We start from the raw sequence: 20,520 nt of genomic DNA, 5'->3' as shown, positions 1-20,520 counted from the left end.
TTAGTCTTCTTTAAAACATGCCAACTGAGAATCTCATCTACTCACTTGTCCAATAAGCAAGGGGCCTTCTTAAAAATACCAAATATTGAAAATCTCCCAACTAAATTGCAAGAATTGGCTACCTTGCATTCTATGGAAAGAGCAATCCTTCCAGTTCATTAGCATGTATTCATTTATTATTTATATGTTTCCTGCTTATTCAGTGAGAAGTGGCATCTTGCAGAAAAAATAAATTATTGCAAAGAATTGCATTGAATTAGTTGTAGTTGAGACAAGAATTTCAGATTTCCTATAAGTTCTTAATCCCTTTTATCAGCATAAGAGGTGAGTGTGAGCAATATTTGATAAGTACTTTATAATGGTAGCAAAGATAATGAATTTTATAAGACCTTATTGCATGTGCAGCTTGAGCTATGCACCATTTTCCTCTACCGATGACTGAAAAACATCAAAGACATTTTTTTCCACCAGCTATCTAAATATAGGGACATGGAGAAAAATTGTCAACTGATTTTATCTAAAGGAGTTACCTTAATGAACACAGAGTGCTATGATAATGGTGTTTGAAGAAAGCATTCCAATGAGATTTATTCCATGGCTTGAAACGCACTGTGCTCAACAAATTAGCAAAGAGCTAGACTAGGATTATGTATATTCTTCAGTGAGCATTGCACACTTCTCTGCCAGTTACAGGTCAGTATTACCTTTGGCAGCTGCACTCTGTTTACAGGAGAGACACGTACCATCTGTTGTTCAGACTTTTATTTCTGCACTCCCAGGCATTTCTTTTGTTGCCATGTGGTAGGGAGGTGGATAAGATGATGACAACATTTAGGTAATGCAGCCCAAAATATTTAAAACATATTGGTCCAGATCTTGTAGTCAGGGAGTCAGTGGGGATTTAGCTTGAGTTAAGGACAAGGAATTCAGCCCATAATTTCTCAGGAAAATGAAGAGTGGCAAAGTAATGTGCATTGATGTTAATGTGACACAATGAGAGAGCATAAGATGATATTAAAAAACAGGACTATGTAGCACTTTAAAGACTAACAAGATGGTTTAATAGGTGATGAGCTTTCATGGGCCAGACCTACTTCCTCAGATCAAATAGTGGAAGAAAATTGTCACAACCATATATACCAAAGGATACAATTAAAAAAATGAACACATATGAAAAGGACAAATCAAATTTCAGAACAGAAGGGGGATGCGGGGTGGGGGGAGGTAAATGTCTGTCATCACCTCTAATATCATTAGCTCACAGACATTTAATATTGTAATTTAAATAATCTACACCAGTGTTTCTTAAACTTTTTAAGACCAAGGAATACCAAACAATAATTTTTTTTTTATGGGGAACACCATGGATTTTTGTTGAGCAAAAAAAAAAAAAAAGTCAAGAGTCAGGGGAAAAGTTACTGAGCAAAAAAAAAAAGGTCACCTGCCCTTTTAAAGGTGGCCATTTTGAATTCTGTTGTTCTCCATAGCACACCTCCGGTGTGCTGCAGAATACAGTTTAAGAAACACTGATCTACACAGCCACGTGCCCAAGAGGTATGCATACTCTTGTACAGAAGCACAAACTAATCCATATACCCACAACTCAATCATATGAGCTCATGCCTACATAGTCCAAGTGGTCCACACACTGATACATGCACACATCACTTTCTTTTTATTCTGTGTTTGTCCAGTACCTAGTTCAATGGGTCCTTGACTGGGGTTCCTATATGCCACCATTATACACATTAATAATAAAACCCTCCATCCATGTACACCCCAGTTGGTACATATGCATGTATAGAGAGATACACCACATTAAAATGGAAACCAATGTAATCAAAAGACCTAACAGTGTTTAAGAGACGCTGAGAGACTACAACTAGCTGACACAATGTTATGAATTTTTAAATGTTTTTATTTTGCCTACATTTCTCGTATCCAAATTTAAGCTTCCTGAACCGCAGACATATCCAAGCTATTTGGTCCTGATTCTAGTCTCCTTTATACCACTGTAAATCGGGCATAACTCCACTGATGTCAGTGAAGATTCACCTGTGTAAAACGAGTGTGAGATCAGAACAGGGTTCACTCCCTTGGGGTATGTCTAGATTGCATCCCTCTGTCAGCAGAGGGATGCAGATTAGGCAGGCTGACATTGCAAATGAGGCAGGGATTTAAATATCCTGTGCCTAATTTGCATAAAAATGGTTGCTGCGTTTTGCCGGCTCAGCACTTGTCAGCAAAAAGTGGCAGTCTAGAGGGGGATCTGTTGAGAAAGAAAGCTTTTTTCGACAGATCCTGTAAACCTCCTTGCAGGAGGCATAAGGGATGAAGTCTAGACATACCCTTGCTGAGATGCATTAATACAAGCTATACTGCTAGATATTTTCAAATTCACATATAGAAAAACTGAAATTGCCAGATCTTGTCTGGATTCATAATCTGAAATGCAGCTCTCTTCTAGTTGCAGTTCACATTTGTCCATGGGAGGAGATAGTGAGTTGCCTCTGCAGGTTTAACTAGAGGCCGTTAGAGGGCATTTAAACTTCAGTTTTGAACAACCTTAAAAGATTATCGCTGTGAGAAAACAAAGCTTGGCTGCCTGCAGAATAACTCTCCTCTGCTGCTCCTGCTGGAAAGCCCCTCTGTGTTTGAAGATGGCCTTTTCCCAGCTTTGCAGTTTTGCTGCCTTTGTTTTGGCCTTTAGGTTTTTGTGGTTGGATATGACGTGGCATGTCCGGAGTTATAGAATAGGATCACCAAGGTGTGAAGTCCTTGTTTGCCTGGTTGAGAGACATGCCAAGCCAATAGCATTGTGGATGGAATGCAGCAATGCTAAAGAGGATGCTTTCTGCTGGATAAAAATGTCCTTGTTAATTTCAGAGGAATGTGTTTTCAGAGAAGGGAAGGAGAATTAAAACTTCCATAAGGAAGACTCCTGTTCAGATGACAATTTGAATCTTGTCTGTTTATTTGCGGGGGTAGCTGGATATTATAAACGGACTGTATGTGAGTCATAGGACTGTACAAATCAGAGATAAGAATGTAATTGTATTAGATGCCACCTTTCCCTGAGGATCTGTACAGAATTGTTCCCAGCAGTGGAACATGTTTGAGATAGTGAATATTTTTTTGGCATTATGTGAGACATTTGGTGAAGGAGCCGCATTTTATGATGCCCCCTTCACTTGTGTGCACAGTCATAAATCCTAAAGTATCCACCTATCAGGAGCTGGTTACAGACACGTGGGGCCTTTGAAAATCTACCCAGTAAACAATATACTCAGAAATCACCCCCAGGACTTGGAAAGGAGTGTTCTCCTCTTGCAAGCTACATCTGGAGAAGCAGAAGGATTTGGGGTGGCCATATCTATTTCTTGTTCGAACTTTGAGTTTTTAAACTCACGCCTCAATATAGAGGTTCCCAAACTTTTTCTGGGAATTGTGCCAACTTTTTGACTCTGAGTCTTACTCTACCAGCATGGGTTCCATTTAACTGTATCTGCTCTAGCCCCTGTGTTGCTTGGGCTGCTTCATACTCCTCCTCTCACAGTGGTGAGCAGCCAAAGCTCGATGGCAGTTGCACACCTGAATGGAAGGCAAGCCCAGCACAGAGACTCAGCCCATGATAAAGAGGGGATCCTAGAGTACCAATTGCAAGAGCCTGAAGCACGTTTGCTACTGTGGATACTGCCCCAGAGCTTGGGAAGGCATTCACTGCTTCAGAGCATGCATCCAGACAGCCCCATGGCAATGCTGATTGCTGGGGAGTTCCATAGGGGACCCGAATGCAGACAGGGGAGAGGCTTTCAAATCCATGTACACAGACTTGCTCTCGACTGAGCTCTCAGGGCCTGATCCAAAGCCCACCAACATCAATGGGAGTCTGCCCATCGAGTTCAGCGAGCCTGGGAGCCAGCCCAGAGTGCGGAGCATGTCTGTGTCTACACCCTCCTTGCCTCACCTCCCGCCGCGTTTCCGGTGGGATCCTAAGAGCTCCCCTCATGCAGGGGACACGCATGAAAGCGACAGCCTAGGGCTCCACATGCAAAGCCACCCAGACTAAGCCCATTGCGTCATTCTGAATGGTAAACACCTGCTTGGAAAAGCAGGGACAGCTTGGCCTGCCAAGGCTTGGGTTGCTCTCCTGCCGAGGGGGATCCCATGAGTGACGGTACCCACACAGCATCACTGCCAATGGACGTCCTATCACAGGGGTCAAGGGCTGACGATAAGCTTACGCCGTCATGGCAGTTTAACATACAGGCTGCAGGACTTCCCCACATTGTCTAGAGAAACTGTGATGGGCATGAGGAAGGAGATGGGGATCTTGTTCCTGGTTCTTCATCCTCCTTTGCAGTAGAAGTCAGTGTGTTCTTCCCTAGCTTCACTGGAGGTAGAACATGCCCCCGTGACCTAGGCTTGGGTCCGTCTGGCTGCTGGGAGGAAGTCTCGAGACCAGAATCTGTGGGGTGGGGCTACAAACGACCCCCTCTTGCCCTCTGGAAAGACAGAGCAGACAGTAGAATCATAGAATCATAGAACTGGAAGAGGCTTCAGAAGGTCATCAAGTCCAGCCCCCTGCTCTAGGCAGGACCAATTCCAACTAAATCAACCCGGCCAGGGCTTTGTCAAGCCGAGACTTAAACACCTCTAGGGATGGAGACTCCATTACTTCCCTAGGTAACCCATTCCAGTGCTTCACCACCCTCCTAGTGAAATAGTTTTTCCTAATATCCAACCTGGACCTCTCCCACCACAACTTGAGACCATTGCTCCTTGTTCTGCCATCTGTCACTACTGAGAACAGCCTTTCTCCAGCCTCTTTGGAATCTCCCTTCAGGAAGTTGAAGGCTGCTATCAAATCCCCCCTCACTCTTCGCTTCTGCAGACTAAACAGACCCAAGTCCCTCAGCCTCTCCTCATAAGTCATATGCTCCAGCCCCCTAATCATTTTGGTTGCCCTCCGCTGGACCCTCTCCAATGCGTCCACATGCTTTTTGTAGTGGGGGGCCCAGAACTGGACACAATACTCCAGATGCAGCCTCACCAAAGCTGAATAAAGGGGAATGATGACATCTCTGGATCTGCTGGCAGTGCTCCTCTTAATACAACCTAATATGCCATTAGCCTTCTTGGCTACAAGGGCACACTGTTGACTCATATCCAGCTTCTCATCCACTGTAACCCCCAGGTCCTTTTCTGCAGAACTACTACTTAACCGGTTGGTCCCCAGCTTGTAACTATGCTTGGGATTCTTCCGTCCCAAGTGCAGGACTCTACACTTGTCCTTGTTGAACCTCCTCCCACCCACTGCCCCGGTACAGACGGAGGCACCTTAGAATCGTTTCTCTGGTGTCACTAACTGTGACATGTCTCGCAGACCTGGGTGAGAATGACTTGCAGTGAGAGAGGACTCAATCATGGCGATCTAATTGGACATGACCACTGTTCTGAAAGGCAACCCCTGTGACTGTAACCCACACACCTTGGCTACATCTACATTGGCATGATCTTGCGCAAATACTCTTTAACGCGCATTAAAGTATTTGCGCAAGAGAGCATCTACACTGGCATGTGCCTTTGCGCAAGAACATCCGTGCCAGTGTAGACGCTCTCTTGCGCAAGAAAGCTCCGATGGCCATTTTAACCATTAGGCTTTCTTGCGCAAGAAATTCATGTTGCCTGTCTACACTGGCCTCTTGCACAAGAACAGTTGAGCAAGAGGGCTTATTCCTGAGCAGGAGCATCAGAGTTTTTGCGCAAGAAGCACTGATTTTATACATTAGAACGTCAGTTTACTTGCGCAAGAACACACGGCCAGTGTAGACAGGCAGCAAGTTTTTGTGCAAAAGCAGCTGCTTTTGTGCAAGATCATGCCAATGTAGACACAGCCCTAGTGTGGTTCATCGTTCCATGCAGTGGCACTTACTCCACTTATAGCAACAGCTAAGAACAAAAGACCGCTATAGCCTGGGCTGAGAGCCAGCTGGCCTTTAGCTCATAAGGTAGAGAGATGCCTATACTGAGGTCCTAAGTTCTAAGCTGCCCGGTGGCTACAGGTCATCCTGCAATCCTCCTTGGAGTCAGAATACTATTGTACTCAAAGTTAGATAAGATCTGGGATGGCACCTGCTCACCGGCCCATTTAGACTGGTTAGTAACCATGCATAGAGTCAGGTGTCATCATCCCCACCACATGTGTGTCAGAACTAAGTCCATTTCCACAGGCAGATAGACCAGGCTGTGTCCTGCCTTCTCTTTCTGTACCCACAAAACATGCAGCAAGTCTGAGCCCTTGCCTACCTGATTTGTGTTTGCAATGCAATAGCAGACACAGAAATGGGGGAGGGTTTAAATGTCCTCCATAAAGGGAAAGAGACATTTTTGAAACTTGGTGCACAAAATGTAGAGAGAAATAAATGGGGGGAGGTGGGTTGGTAAGGTTACACATCATTCAGTCTATGTATGAGCCTTTCTAAACACAACAGTTGTACTGCTTTGGCACAAATGCCCTCCAGGGTGGATGCACCTATATCGGTATAAAGGTGCCAGGCACTGGGATAGCAATGCCCGTACAGGAAGAGGAATACTTGTTCTGCTGGTGCAAGGCATCTTTATCTTGGTTTAACTGTCCTTTCTAGGGGCTGCACCAGTGGAATGACACTATACTTCTGCTTATATGAAGAGCATGACAGACATGGATTTGATTTGGATAATCGGGAATTTGGCTAGTTCATAGGACAGGAAGGCTCGTTCAACAGCAGGAAGCCCCCTCCAGCATCTGGTGGCCAATCTTCCTCCTTTCCCTCTCAGTCCTGGCCTGGGGGCTGTCTGTACTACACACTGCAATGTAAGTGCAGTATTTATATTCCAGTTGATGTATGTTAGAACTAGATGGTACAAATGAGAAAGGAAGCACTTTTGTAGTCATAGCGTACCATGACACATTTTGCATCTTTGTGTCTGAGGGTATGTCTACACTAGCCACCCTAGTTTGAACAAGGGTGACTCATATAGGCATTAGAACTTGCAAATGAAGCCCGGGATTTAAATATCCCGGGCTTCATTTGCATGTTCCTGGGTGGGCGCCATTTTTAAATGGCCGTAGTTCAAACTACCTGCCCGCGGCTACATGCGGCACGGACTAGGTTGTTCGAATTAAAGCTCCTAATTCGAACTACCGTTAAACCTCCTTGTGCCGCCGCGGGCAGGAAGTCCGAACTATGGGCATTTAAAAATGGCGCCTGCTCGGGAACATGCAAATGAAGCCTGGGATATTTAAATCCCGGGCTTCATTTGCAAGTTCGAATGCCTACATTAGCCACCCTAGTTCGAACTAGGGTGGCAATGTAGACATATCCGGATTGTGTAAGGAAGTTATTTTTAAAGGAAGTGAAACTGAGGGTACGTGAGACAAATCAGATACCTGAACAGGGCACAGTAGTCTGGAAAGGCAGGAAGCCACTGATATTTGTCATGTTGGGGAACAAGGCAGAAACTGAGATAATGCAGAGGTTTGGATAATAGAGTTTCAAATAAACAGCAGTATTCTGCATATTGGTAAAAAAGAAACCCCCACACCCCTAGCTGACTTAGGTAGGTCAGTACAAAAATCCTCAAGGAAGCCAGCCTTTAGTGTGAGGGTAACTTATCTTGTAGGATGGTGGCAGCTAACGCTACTCACAGGACAATGTTCCCTCTAATTTTTTCCATCCGTGTGTGGAATAAATGTGATGTGCACTGAAGCAAGTGTGGATATGCACCACAATAGAAACACATGTTGCTGGCTATAAATACTGTGGGGACTCTGCTCATCATCTGGGCAGCACCTGAATCTCCACCCAAGCACACAGCTTACAGGGAACATTGTCATAGGAGATGTTAAAAGGTGCCTGATAAAGAAAGGGAGGCCAACAATGGCCCACTTGCCACTTCAATCAAGCTGCCAAGTCAACGTGACAGCCATTCTTTAATTTGAATAAAAACCTCACTTATTCCTGGGATCATCCTGGCTTTGGCTCAGCCCTGATTTGATGGTGACAACACTGACCATGAGGGGAAGACATCTAGGGCAGTGGTCCCCAACGCAGTGCTCATGGGCGCCATGGCGCCCGCTGGGCCATTTCTGTGTGCCCGCCGAGTGAACGGGGCCGGCCCCGCCCCCAGGCGCACGGCGTATGGGCAGCATCGGCCCCGGACGTGCAGCACATGGGCGGCCCTGCCTCCGGGTGCTAAGCGTTTGGGTGGCCCTGCCCCCGGGCATGCGGCGCATGGGCGGTGCCGGCCTGTGGGCGTGCGGCGCATGGGCGGTGCCGGCCTGTGGGTGTGCGGCACACGGGCGGGCACGGCATATGGGCAGCCCCACCCCAGTGCGCGTGGCACAGGAGAGGCGCCGTCCCCAGGAGGGCGGCGCATGGGTGGCGCCAGCACTGAGCGCACGGCATATGGGTGGCCCCGCCCCCAGGCATGTGCACGGCCCCGCCCCCAGATGCGTGTGTGTTGCCTCGCCCCCGGTGCCCGGCGTGTGAGTAGCTCCGCCCCCGGGTGCCCGGCAGCTCCAAAAGGTTGGGGACCACTGATCTAGGGGGACCAGTGGAGTTTGGAATGCACCTTCGGTCAGAGGGCTACATCCAGGTTTTGCCAATTCCATTAGCAATTTCTGGGTCATGCTGAGTCCATCACTGGAGTCAGATAGCGAGTGGGGCAAAGACTCAGGTTTGCTCCACTCGGTTTAGTTGTAGATTTGGGTTTTCTAGCTGCAGTAGGAGCCTGCACAAAGGAGACCGCCTTTGGGAGATGCCCAGCCTGGCACAGTGCTAGCTGGCGACTGGCATGTACACGCCCATGGGCAGCTAAGAGCGTTACAGTGGTCACTGTGTCAGTGTGGTGGTTGGGATTTCCTCTTTCTATAAAATTGGTTGTCAACTACACACCCGCCAGCCGCGCTTTATGGGTGAAGCCCAGCACTTACTGTGTGAGGTATTCCTGGGGGAGCCTGGCAGGGTCTGAGCATGCACAAACGGTGGTGAGTGTCGAGCCTGCAGTACGGATTCTGGTTTGATACCCGGGTAGAAATCCCCAGGCCGCAGGTTGCAGAGCAGGCGCTCCACTCTGTGCTCCATTCTTCACAGGGGTGGGAGAGACTCACGGCGGCTGTGCCAGGCGCCCTAAGCCCTGGACAAGGAAGACGCATGGAAAGAGACTTTTAAGCCACACCCAAATGTACTTTGCTTTGGGTCAGTGGCATGAATCCAGCCCCGGCTGGCCATAACCCAGGAGCGCCGGCAGTCTGTGAAATGAGTCGTGGTGGGGTTTCTCCTTTCGATGTTCAGACGCTGATGGGGAACGTGTCCTGTAGAGCAGCAGTTTTCAAACTTTTTTCCCCATGACCCAGTTGAAGAAAATCCTCGATGCTCACAACCCAACATAATTTGACTAGAGTGTGGGCTCCGGGGTGGGGCTGAGGATGAGAGCTTTGGGATGTAGGAGGGGGTTCTGGATTTGGGGGGGAGTGTTAGGGTTGTAGCAGGAGGAACTTACCTTGAACGGCTCCCAGTCAGCGGTGCAGTGGGGGAGGCTAAGGCAGCTTCCTGCCTCTCCTGGCACCACAGACCGTACTGCACCCCAGAAGCAGACAGCAGCAGGTTCCCAGCCAATGGGAGTGCAGAGCTAGTGTTCGGGGCAAGGGCAGTGTGCAAAGTCCTGTGTGCTCCCCTCCCCACCTAGAAGCCACGCCTGCTGCTGCCGGCCACTTTTAGGGTGCTGCACAGTCTGCAGTGCCAGGACAGGCAGGAAGCTGCATTAGCACCCCCACTGGTCACCTGACCCCCTTGCAGCAACGAGCCCCAGTGCCCGACATTCCACGACCAGTACTGGGTCACCACCCCTAGTTTGAAAACCCCTGGTGTAGCCTGATCTGTCATCTCACCCTCAGGGGGCTTGCTCCAGCACAAAGATAAGGTGTTGTTAGGTACGGTTACTTAGCTGCTCACTGCTTCGGGTTATAAACTGTAAGGAAGCCAATTGCCAGAACAGGTTCCATTTAGTGTCGCCCTTTCAGTGCCTTCCAGGGCTATTACTTGATCTAGATTTTTATACCTACAAATTGTACCAGGGCACTCAAGACGTTACCTGTCATGGCATCCTGAAGGAAGTGACTGTCTTGCCTCTCACAGATCCATTCCTGACAACACTTCCCTGGGACCTCCACTCGCCTCGGATGAGGGCAGTCTGGAGTGGGCAGGCGGACATCCTCACTGCACAGGGGTACGCAGGTGATCCCTCCATCTGAGCAGCGGCACTGGATCTTACAGCTGGGCTGGAACACCTCTCCGTCTCGATAGACCTTTCCATTCACCTCGCAGCTGTCGTCTCCCTCCTCAACTGCAACCAACATGCAGAGGAACCCGACAGTCACAAAGCAACCAGTCAAATTTAGAGAGAAGGGCTCAGGCGCCGCTGAGGGCAAACATGCAATAATTACAAGGCAGAATCTGTCATTTGTGGGCTCAACGTAGGGCCTGATCTAATGGCCAGTGATCCGAGAGTCTTGCCATTGATGCCAAAGGGCTTTGCGTCTGGCCCTGAGTGGCTTGGTGAAGGAGGTAACTGACTAGCCAGGTGCTTGGCTTTGCTGGGGCTACAAAAAGCTCCCATGCCTAGCTTGGGAGTGTCTTGTCCCAGGAATGGGGTTTCGCTCCTGGCTCAAGGGGTGGTGACCACAATATAAGCAATGTTCCCTCTGATCTTTTCAACCCATGGGTGGATTTTTTTCCACCCATGTGCAGAATAATTTATGTGCACTAACGTATGTGCGAATGTGTACCACCAGTAGAAACCGCTCCCCTTCTGTCCTCTCACACTAACTGTGGGTGCCCTGCTAATCATCTGGGCAGCAGCTGAATTTCTCCTGAGTGGCTGCACAAGCGCACAGCTCACAGGGAACACTGAAGGTAAGTGCCTAGACAAAGAGAGGGAGAGGAATTCTTCCTCTGAACCATTGTGAATACCTGTGGCACCAGCTACAAATGTGAAATAATAATAGAGCTGGTCTAATAGTGACACCATTTATTTTCAAATAAACCTTTTGCTGATTAGTGCCAAGAGTTCCTGGATTAATTAACTAAAGAATATCATCTGTGCCTCTGCAGAGATACAATGGAAACAATGACGGGTCCTTATGAGGCAAATGCCAAAATGTCGGAGAATTTATTCACAATGACTCATTGGACCAGCACTAACTAATACATAAATAATAACCGTCAGTCTGTAGCACATTCCATGGCGACGCTCAAAGCCCAGTCTTCTCACTCTGAGCTGCCAGGTGGTAGAAGCCAGCCACAGGGGCAGCTACCTGTGTTCCCACATCAAAGGCTGCACTTATTCTGTGTGGCACCAGGCCATTTCCACAGCGGGGCCCGAAAACTGGACCCTCATGAGCCCCAGGCAGCAGCTCTGTAGGGGACTCCCTCACCGGAGCCAGACAACAGCTGTTTTGCTGAGGTTCTCTTGAGTGGGAGCCACTTGTGAGATGTACTCAATACGTTGAATGTGAAGCTCTCAGGCTGCTGCCGGACATGTCTCGGGTGTAATCAGAACCCCCAGGACTTTCTCTTGGGGGAAGTCTATACTACAAAATTAAGTTACATCGACGTACAGGAGTGGCCGAATGACTGTTGCATGTCCATATTGTATGCCTTGTGTTGGCGGTATGCATTTGTAAGGGGACTGTTAGTCCCTTACTAAAACTCTGTGGGAGTTTATGGTTCACGAGCTCCCAGTGTCAAAAGGGGAAGGGTCCATGAGAAATCAAGGCCCTGAGACTGACAGACCCCAGAGACAATGGAAAGCAGCCAACACTCCAGCTCGGCCTGATTGACAGGTTGGACAGGCCAGTGAGGAAAGTGAGAGGCCAGGCCCCGTCCTCCCTGTGAGCTGGGATTTTTCTGGGTCTCTGAGCAAGGAGAGAGCTGAGAGACAGCTAAGAGGAGCAAGCTGTGTGGAGAAGCAGTCCTGCAGCAACAGAGCCAGGCACACACAGCCCAAGGAGTGCAGACCCTGTGTTGAGCAGCAGACTGGCAGTGCTCATAGAGCCAAAAGGGACAGAGAAGCAACGAAGGAGCTGGAGACTGGCAAAGCAGCACAGCCTGCAGCTGGATGTGGTGAGCAGCTGGGACCAGCAAAGTGCGGGGAGAGGCTCTGGGCAGGGAGATATCACCAGCCAAGAGGCCCAGCAGGCCAGACTGGGAGAGGGGTCTGGCCACTTAGAATTTGAGGCTGTGTGGTCACTGCCAGAGCAAGCGTGTCCAGCCTGCAGCCCCCCTGCAGCACTTCCAGGGCCTCTAAGGGGACTATAAGGAAGAGACTGTGGACTGTCCTTACACTCTGCAGGCTGCTGTTTTGATGTCCCTGTGCTACAGAGCAGGGCTGTGTGTTCTCATTTAACCATTCTCATTTTTTCTTATTCTTTTCTCTTTAATCAGTTGATGTTTAATAAACTGTATTTGCTTTGAACCTTATGAAATGATCACTGGGCCAAGAAAGCCTGCAGTGTGAAGAGAGCACCTCAGAGTGGGGACACCCTAACTCCTGCCCCTAGTGACTACAAGGTTGGGGATTAAGCCCCAGGAAACCTGGGCCCAGCCTTGTTGGGGTTTTGAGGACTCTGCTACTCAGGAGAGTGGAGGGGGAGCCCTCAGGATCAGGGAGCCGTGGGGTAAAGGAAGTGGGAGCGGGGACTCAGATCCTTTCGCTGGTCCATTTCACCGGGGTGGTATAGAAGCCAGGAATGTTCCCCACAATAGCGGGACCATTCCCCCACTTACATATTGTCACCTGGAGCGCTTGTGCCTAAGTAACAGTCACTGTGGGATGGTTCTGAAGGCAACAAGTCACGAGGTTTACCGGAGCAGTCAACAAAGGCTTCCCTTGTCGACTGTACCGCATCTAGATTGCTGCACTGTGTGGGATCAGCTGATCGTCGGCAGAGCGCGGCGGCCATTTTTATTTTAATGAAGCGGGGATTATTTAAATCCCCGCTTCTTTGACTATGCCAAGTAAACTATTTGACATGGCTCCATCCGTGGAGCCATGTAGTCTAGACGTACCCTTACAGACTTAGGTCAACATAAACTCCTTACATTGACCTAACTCTGTAGTGTAGACTAGCTCTGGAGACTGCCATGGGTGGAAAGTGCTTTTGAGGAGCAGCAGTCGCATGATCCCATGACCCATGTGCTTTGCAGTCTCATTTAAGAAGACAAAAGGGGAGCAGGAACAGGACGGGATCCTATTTTCATTGCCTGTTGTCTGGTGAGTCCATGGCAAGAGAAACAGACCCTGGCGGAGAGGTACCCTATGTGGGATCGTAGGAAGCTGCTTTTTTTTTTGCCTGAGAGGCTCTTAATTTATCCCTTCAAGACTGAACTGGACTGAAGAGTGTCACGCAGCTGAGAGAGCGATCAGAGAGTTTGCGTCCGTGTGTGAGAGAGTGCGACAGAGGGAGAGAGAACAGCTTCTCAATAGGGTCTATGGCTTCTCTGCCGCTGGGGTCCCATCCTCCTTCCCAACCTTCTCACCTGTTTTCTTGCTAATTGTCCAGAGGAGAGGTTCATTGGTCTGACTCTTTACTTTGCAATCGCCCTTCATGTCTGCAAAGTTTAAGGACTGCAACAGCCTTTCTGCCCCCTAGTGGAGCACAGGAGCTTAGTTACTATGGTATAGAGCACCCCAGAAACACCCCAAAAGACAAGCAAGTCCTTCAAACAAGCAGCAACTGCTGGTTCTTGGGAACCCCCTAAGGCAAGGGATTCCATTGCCAGTTAGCTCTTGTAACCTGTGGAAGATTTGGTGTTTGTTCATCTCATGTCCCTGTCACTTGACCTCATCTCTCTGAACTCAAGGGCTACGTCTACACTGGCATGATTTTCCGGAAATGCTTTTAATGGAAAAGTTTTCCGTTAAAAGCATTTTCGGAAAGGCGCATCTAGATTGGCAGGACGCTTTTCTGCAAAAGCACTTTTTGCGGAAAAGCGTCCGTGGCCAATCTAGACGCGCTTTTCCGCAAAAAAGCCCTGATCGCCATTTTCGCGATCAGGGCTTTTTTGTGGAAAACAAATCTCTGCTGTCTACACTGGCCCTTTTGTGCAAAAGTTTTTCGGAAAAAGGCTTTTGCCCGAACGGGAGCAGCATAGTATTTCCACAAAAGCACTGACAATCTTACATGAGATCGTCAGTGCTTTTGCGGAAATTCAAGTGGCCAGTGTAGACAGCTGGCAAGTTTTTCCGCAAAAGCAGATGATTTTGCGGAAAAACTTGCCAGTCTAGACACAGCCAAGGAGTGTTTGCTCTGCTCCTGACAGCTAATGTAAGAGCTGCAGAGAGAACAGAAGTGGAAAGGACATAAAATCCAGGCCATGTCCTCTGTGTGTCCTCTGCACTGAGGCCAGAGCCTTTGTTACCCTGGCACGTTCTGGGGCGTAAATGCTGGATCTGGGGTTCTCTACAAACATGTTCCAGAGACACATTTCATCCCGCCCTATTCTAGGACAGTGCTTTTCCTTGCTAGTGCAGGGGCTTGGTCGCTATGGAGGACAACTCCCTCTAAATTCTAACTGGCTTGGAAACTGGGTCAGCAAAACCATCATTCAAACTGGTTTGAGCCCTAGCCTGGAGCGGACACCAGGCTATTAACTACTCCCCCGAGAGCAGGTCTGGCTGCAGCTCCCAACCGTCGTAGGATGGGTTGAGCCGAAAGGCTGAGATTTGGGGGAGACATTCCCCCGGCACCAGCCACGCCCTACAGAACAGAGAGAGAGGGAATGTGCTCACAGTTGCAGGTTCCTCCTCTCCCCAGGTGGGCATCGCTGTAATCACAGACGAGGCCCTGGCTCTGATCACACACACTGAGGTGGTTGCAGGCCTCGCCCAGCCGTCGTGCACATATCCTGCAGCAGCCGCATCCATCCAGAACCAGAGGGGATCCGGGAGGGCAGCGGGGCGGGATCCAGGGGCAGTAGCATGGTGTCCGGCAGAGCTGAGCACAGACCTGCAGAGGCAAAACCACCTGTGCTTACAAAGGGTTTTCCTTACTTAGCTAGAGGCTGCAGCCTTACAGGGAATCCCATGGTGCTCATCTCACGCTTTCTGGGGGGTTACTAACATGGGGGGGAGGTCGAGGTTTTGTGCCCAGCATGACTTGGGAGATTGCATTCCAGAGAGGTTTCAAGAGAGCTCGGAAAAGAATTGTTCCTGTAAAGCAGGGGTGGGCAAGATATGGCCTGTGGGCCCGCCGAACCATTTGATCCAGACTGCAGCCCGCCCTGCCGCTCCCCCACTCGCAAGTCAATCAAGGCCGGGGCAGGGCAGTGCATAAAGTAATTCACTGTTCAAAGTGGCTGGTGGCTCCCTCCCGCTGCCAGAGGGGTGCACCGCCTATAGGGAACCACCAGCTGTTGAAAAGGGCCAGTGGTTGCCTCTAGGTGCCACATGCCCTTGACAGGGTGGGCTGGAGGGTGTCCCCAGGTCCCAATTGGCCTGGCAGTGGGTGAGCATGCAAAGTCTCTTCTCCTCACCAGGGGCACATGGGGGAACCGCCCCTTCCACCTGAGGCCCTGCCTTTTCCAGGGGTGGAGCCCTCCATCCCCCCCAACCTCAAAGACCACACTTTGCAGTGAGACTTTGGGAAAAATCACACAACAGCTTTGTTTCCCCATTGAAAAAACGAGATTGATAATATTGACCTGCCCTGGAACTGGGGGTTGAGTTAAGTATTTTTTTTACACCGTACTTTGAAAATGTAAAATATTAGGTAAGGATTAAGTATTGTTGCCACTTTGGTACTTTAGCAGCAGGTTACCCTGAGAACAGGCTGTAAGGACTGAATAGAAACAGAGTCACAGTCTCAGGACTTGGCCCAGCTACCATTATATACACCTACACAGTGTGGCCATGCAATAAAATGACATGGGTGTAGATGACAGCTCCTAGGTGTTTCATTGTTAATAGGCTATGTCTGTCTGTACTGCTGTGAAGCAGTTAAAATGTGAGTTACTGATCAAGAGCAGTAGAGCAATGGGGAACCTAGGCTAGTGAGTGGGCTGCATGGCTGGTCCTCCATCTCTGTGGGCTGCACGATTGACAAAACTAAGATGGTCTGACTCTCCTGGGACAGGGTAGAATCATAGAATACTAGGACTGGGAGGGACCTCGAGAGGTCATTGAGTCCAGTCCCCTGCCCTCATGGCAGGACCCAGTGCTGTCTAGACCATCCCTGATAGACATTTATCTAACCTACTCTTAAATATCTCCAGAGATGGAGATTCCACAACCTCCCTGGGCAATTTATTCCAGTGTTTAACCATCCTGACAGTTAGGAACTTTTTCCTTATGTCCAGTCTAAACCTCCCTTGCTGCAGTTTAAGCCCATTGCTTCTTGTCCTGTCTTCAGAGGCCAGGAAAAACAATTTTTCCTCCCTCCTCTTTGTGACACCCTTTTAGATCCCTGAAAACCACTATCATGTCCCCTCTCAGTCTTCTCTTTTCCAAATTAAACAAGCCCAATTCTTTCAGCCTTCCCTCATAGGTCATGTTCTCTAGACCTTTAATCATTCTTGTTGCTCTTCTCTGGACCTTCTCCAATTTCTCCAGAGTTTTGCTAACTCTGCTGCATACCCAGAATTTGCAAGCGTGCCGACTGAACCGTAGCAGCGCTTTGATTGGATGCAGAGGGAACGCATGGCTGTCACAGTCAATGTTAAAAAGCAACAATGGTCCTGTAGCACCTTGGAGATTAACAAATATATAAATAGTATCATGTGCTTAATACCTGTAGGAAAAAGACCTACCTGGACAGAGATCAGCAGAATCTGTTAACCCTGCATATGAACAACAGTAAACAAAACGTCTTGCAGGCCCCACAGAGAACCCCAACGGGCCATATGCCGGTTGCTCACAACCAGAGTAGTACATTGCAACAGCTTCCCTACAGGTACCACATTGGATCAGATCAGTGGGTCATCTTACCAGCTTCTGTAGGTACCCAAAATTATGCTTGCTGACTCAAACGAAAGAAATACTATGACTGTCATACTTCTTGCTTTGGCCCAAATGCTTCCTCTTTTAGTATGTCCTTAGTGGTGCTCTGAGCCTTTTCTGAAGCAGCCTCGGCACCCCTATAGCCGGTTGTGCAAGAGACACACTGGGCTGAAATTTCCAAACAATTGGAACTTACTTGAGCTTGGAAAATAGAGCTGCTCCGACAGAAAGGATAATTGCTTAGGAAAGATGTGCACAAATGCCTGTTTGCGTGGGCAGCCAACTGATTTGCAGTGCAGTGACCTGCTGGAGTTTAGGTAGGTCGATAGACATAAATATCTATTACCCATTCTGCATGCACCATTGCCTGTGTGCACATATATTTTGCAGACACAGGAAGGCTATCACAGGAAAAAAATAGTATCTTCATTTGTTTTTGTCAAGTGAATTCATTGCTAGTGAAAGGCACTGGATTGATCGCCTCCTGGTATACGACATGAACAGCAGCGGAGTAGAGGGCATTTCATAGAATCATAGGGCTGGAAGAGACATTAGGAGGTCATCGAATCCAGCCCCCTGCCCAAAGCAGGACCAACCCCAACTAAATCATCCCAGCCAGGGCTTCGTCAAGCCCTAAAAACCTCTAGGGATGGAGATGCCACCACCTCCCTAGGTAACCCATTCCAGTGCTTCACCACCCTCCTAGTGACATAATTTTTCCTAATACCCAACCTAGACCTCCCCCACTGCAGAATGTGCCATGCATTTCTGTCTACTAAATGGAGCTCTAGCAGTTTAGCCTCCATGCTGATTCAGACCCTGCTGCAACTGACAGTGAAGGGAGCAATCTGTGGGTTCCAGGGGAATGCGCATATTAATTACCATCCTCCTTTCCTTTCCCTCTTTCATTAGCAGGCTGACTCATAGCAGCACTGGCCCATTCAGGCAGCCTATGCCTGAACAGAAAGGATCTTGATGCTGCTGTTTATTTTCCTGGTCTGCAACAGTGCAATTCACAGGATGATCCTTTATCTCCCTGTGGCAGGCACTAGACTCAAATGTATCCAGCAAAGCCAGCACACTCTCCTCTTTAATAGACTTTTATTATTGAATCCTGCTATTATGGAGACAAAAAGCATGGTGAGATTTACAGGAATAAGAACAGGTACAATATCTGCAGTTACGCTGGCTAGGATGAAATTACAAGGGTTATCAATCATCAGTCTTCAGGAAATAAGTTGAGAGCAACAAGGGCCAGGAAGATTTTTTTTCTTCATGTACAGTTTGGTCAGCTGTTTCTTTATAATAGGTTTTCATGTGCCTATGAAGAATCTAGGCCGCTATTGGGGGGGGGGGGGGAAGGGGGGAATTATCCAGATGATTGATATGATCTGGTTCTATTAATCCTATTTTCCTCTGTGGCTTTGTAGTTAAGTTAGCTTGTCTTTATTGCCAATTTGTCCTAATGATTACAGGCCACAAACACGTGGGTTAAAATTCCAACAAGCACCACATTGCACTGTTCTCATTCCTCGTGGTCTGTCCAACTTGAGGAATTCAAGCAGCATTTCAAAAAAATTGCAACTGGAAACCTCAAAAAGTTTTAATGTGTCCTGCTCTTTGTGCAAAGGGAATTGTTTCATGCTGTGCTCAGAGTCCTGGGGGAAAAGGTTTAGAGCAACCAAAATCCTGTAGGAGGCATCAGCTGTACATGTGCTTCTCTGCATCTTGGGAGTGAAAATTGGATAATAATTGAGTAGCCCTGAAAAAGCACTGCCGGTTGCTTGGCTCTGTGCCCCTAGAGGCTTCAGTGCAGGACAATGAATCTGGTGAGGAGGTCTATAAACCATTACTACAATTGTCTGCAGGTAGAAGGTGTGCATGCCAGAGCCTTCCAAATAATCAGTAATGAAGATGAGTCATGCAACTATGTCCAACCCCCCCTGTGTTGTCATTCCTTTGTCTTTAGTGGAATTGCACTAGAGATACATTTGGCCCATTCATTTTAAATCATTGCTCCTTAATTCAACATTTCTCTGTTCCTCACAAATTCCTGCCTCTGCCTTCCAGGGGTTGCATGAACATGATACATTCTGCAGCATGCATGCTAATAAAAGCGGCAAGAGCTTTGCATTGTTGCAGTGACACAGCTGGCATCTGTTGGTTACAGGTTACTTTGTAAGTCAGAACCAAAAGCTTTCGTGACTAAGAATGAAGCCCCCAGCTTCCTTACCTTGGAAAGGATGCAGAGAAGAGAGAAGAGAAGCTGCTTTTCCAGTTGGCTTCTCATACTGCCCTGTTCTCTGGCACTTCAGCACATCAGTCCCCAGGCACTGGGGAAGCAGCAATGTGTTTGCAGTTTTTAAAGTCTCGGCGTAAGGTCCTGCTGGTGTTTATACTCTTCCCGGCTCTGATGTCACTCACAGGCTCCAATATAAACATGAGTAGGTTTGGACAAGCATCAATTTTTTTTCCATCCCCACATTCCAGCTGACATTTCCACTCACCTCAAGGTGAGAATGTGCAGCCCACAGAGAAAGCAAAGAGAAGGGGAATTCTCCCAGGGGCTTGCAGAAGCAGGAGCAGCAGCAAAAGAAGGGTGAGCAGACTGTACAAAGGTGCAGGAAAGGTTGCACAGCACAGAGAGGCTGCAGCAGGGAATGGCACAGTGGCCATAGCTGAGGTTGGTATGAAAGTTCCATGCTTACTTACCATTTCTTGCTGTTCAGAATCAGCGTGAACAGAACCTCTTTGCTTACTGAACTATTTCCCTGAGGGTTTTGACTTGCCAGCCTGAAGAACTGGCTTATCACTGGATTTGTATGTTAGAAGTAATTCCCCTTTTTATAAGCCTCTTTCTGGAACATCTGCCCCATTCCCTGCCAGTGGAAAATCAACAGACACAGATAATCTGGGCATCCCCTCCTAAACTCCTGACCAGGGCTTTGGAACAACCAGAGAGAAGCCTGCCCCAGGGAACCCATCTTAGGTTTTACACTGAGCTCAGTGCATGCTGGGGCAGGACTGTGAAAGGGGAGTGGGTCAGGGGGCTGTGTGCATACCTAGGCAGTACAGAGATCAGGGTTATGTACCTCACCCACTGTGGAAGTCCAATGAGTTGCTTGAGACTCCTCGAAACTGAGGACTCAACAGTTTGCAAGGCGAGAGTCTCTCATTAATTTCAGGTGTATCTGTAAGAAAAAATACCAGTTTTCTCCAGACCTGGGATAAAATCAGAAGAGTTGGCAACACTGTCATGGGGGGTGCTGTGTTTCCCTTTGTCACCTCTGACAGGGCTGTGCGTGAAGGAATGGGTAAGATTGCATTCTCTCCACCATCTGAAGGGAGGGCACAGAACCAGAGCTGGATTAAGGCCGTCTGCCATAGATGCACTGTGGCACCGAGTCCCCAGAGTTCCACTCTTACCCCATGATCCCACTGAGGACCATCCAGGGGTCATATGTTGCTCGTCCCCTATTA

At 48.5% G+C, this 20,520-nt stretch overlaps 1 protein-coding gene across 1 annotated transcript; it reads right to left on the bottom strand.

The window, feature by feature from the left end:
• Positions 1 to 1,060: 1,060 nt before the first annotated feature.
• Positions 1,061 to 19,848, bottom strand: CCN5 (cellular communication network factor 5). The gene is made up of 6 exons (XM_089769705.1): positions 19,753 to 19,848; positions 19,274 to 19,467; positions 14,836 to 15,052; positions 10,138 to 10,389; positions 8,978 to 9,180; positions 1,061 to 4,505 (listed from the first exon to the last, which is right to left on the bottom strand). Exons 2-6 carry the CDS (start codon positions 19,328 to 19,330, stop codon positions 4,482 to 4,484), a joined length of 753 nt encoding a protein of 250 aa, XP_089625831.1. The 5' UTR covers positions 19,331 to 19,467; positions 19,753 to 19,848; the 3' UTR covers positions 1,061 to 4,481.
• Between the last annotated feature and the right edge of the window lie 672 nt (positions 19,849 to 20,520).

This window comes from Pelodiscus sinensis, chromosome 17 (genome assembly GCF_052426305.1).
Source record: "Pelodiscus sinensis isolate ZL-2025 chromosome 17, ASM5242630v1, whole genome shotgun sequence".
Taxonomy (NCBI): Eukaryota; Metazoa; Chordata; order Testudines; family Trionychidae; genus Pelodiscus; species Pelodiscus sinensis.
This window is presented reverse-complemented; position numbering and strand designations above follow the sequence as displayed.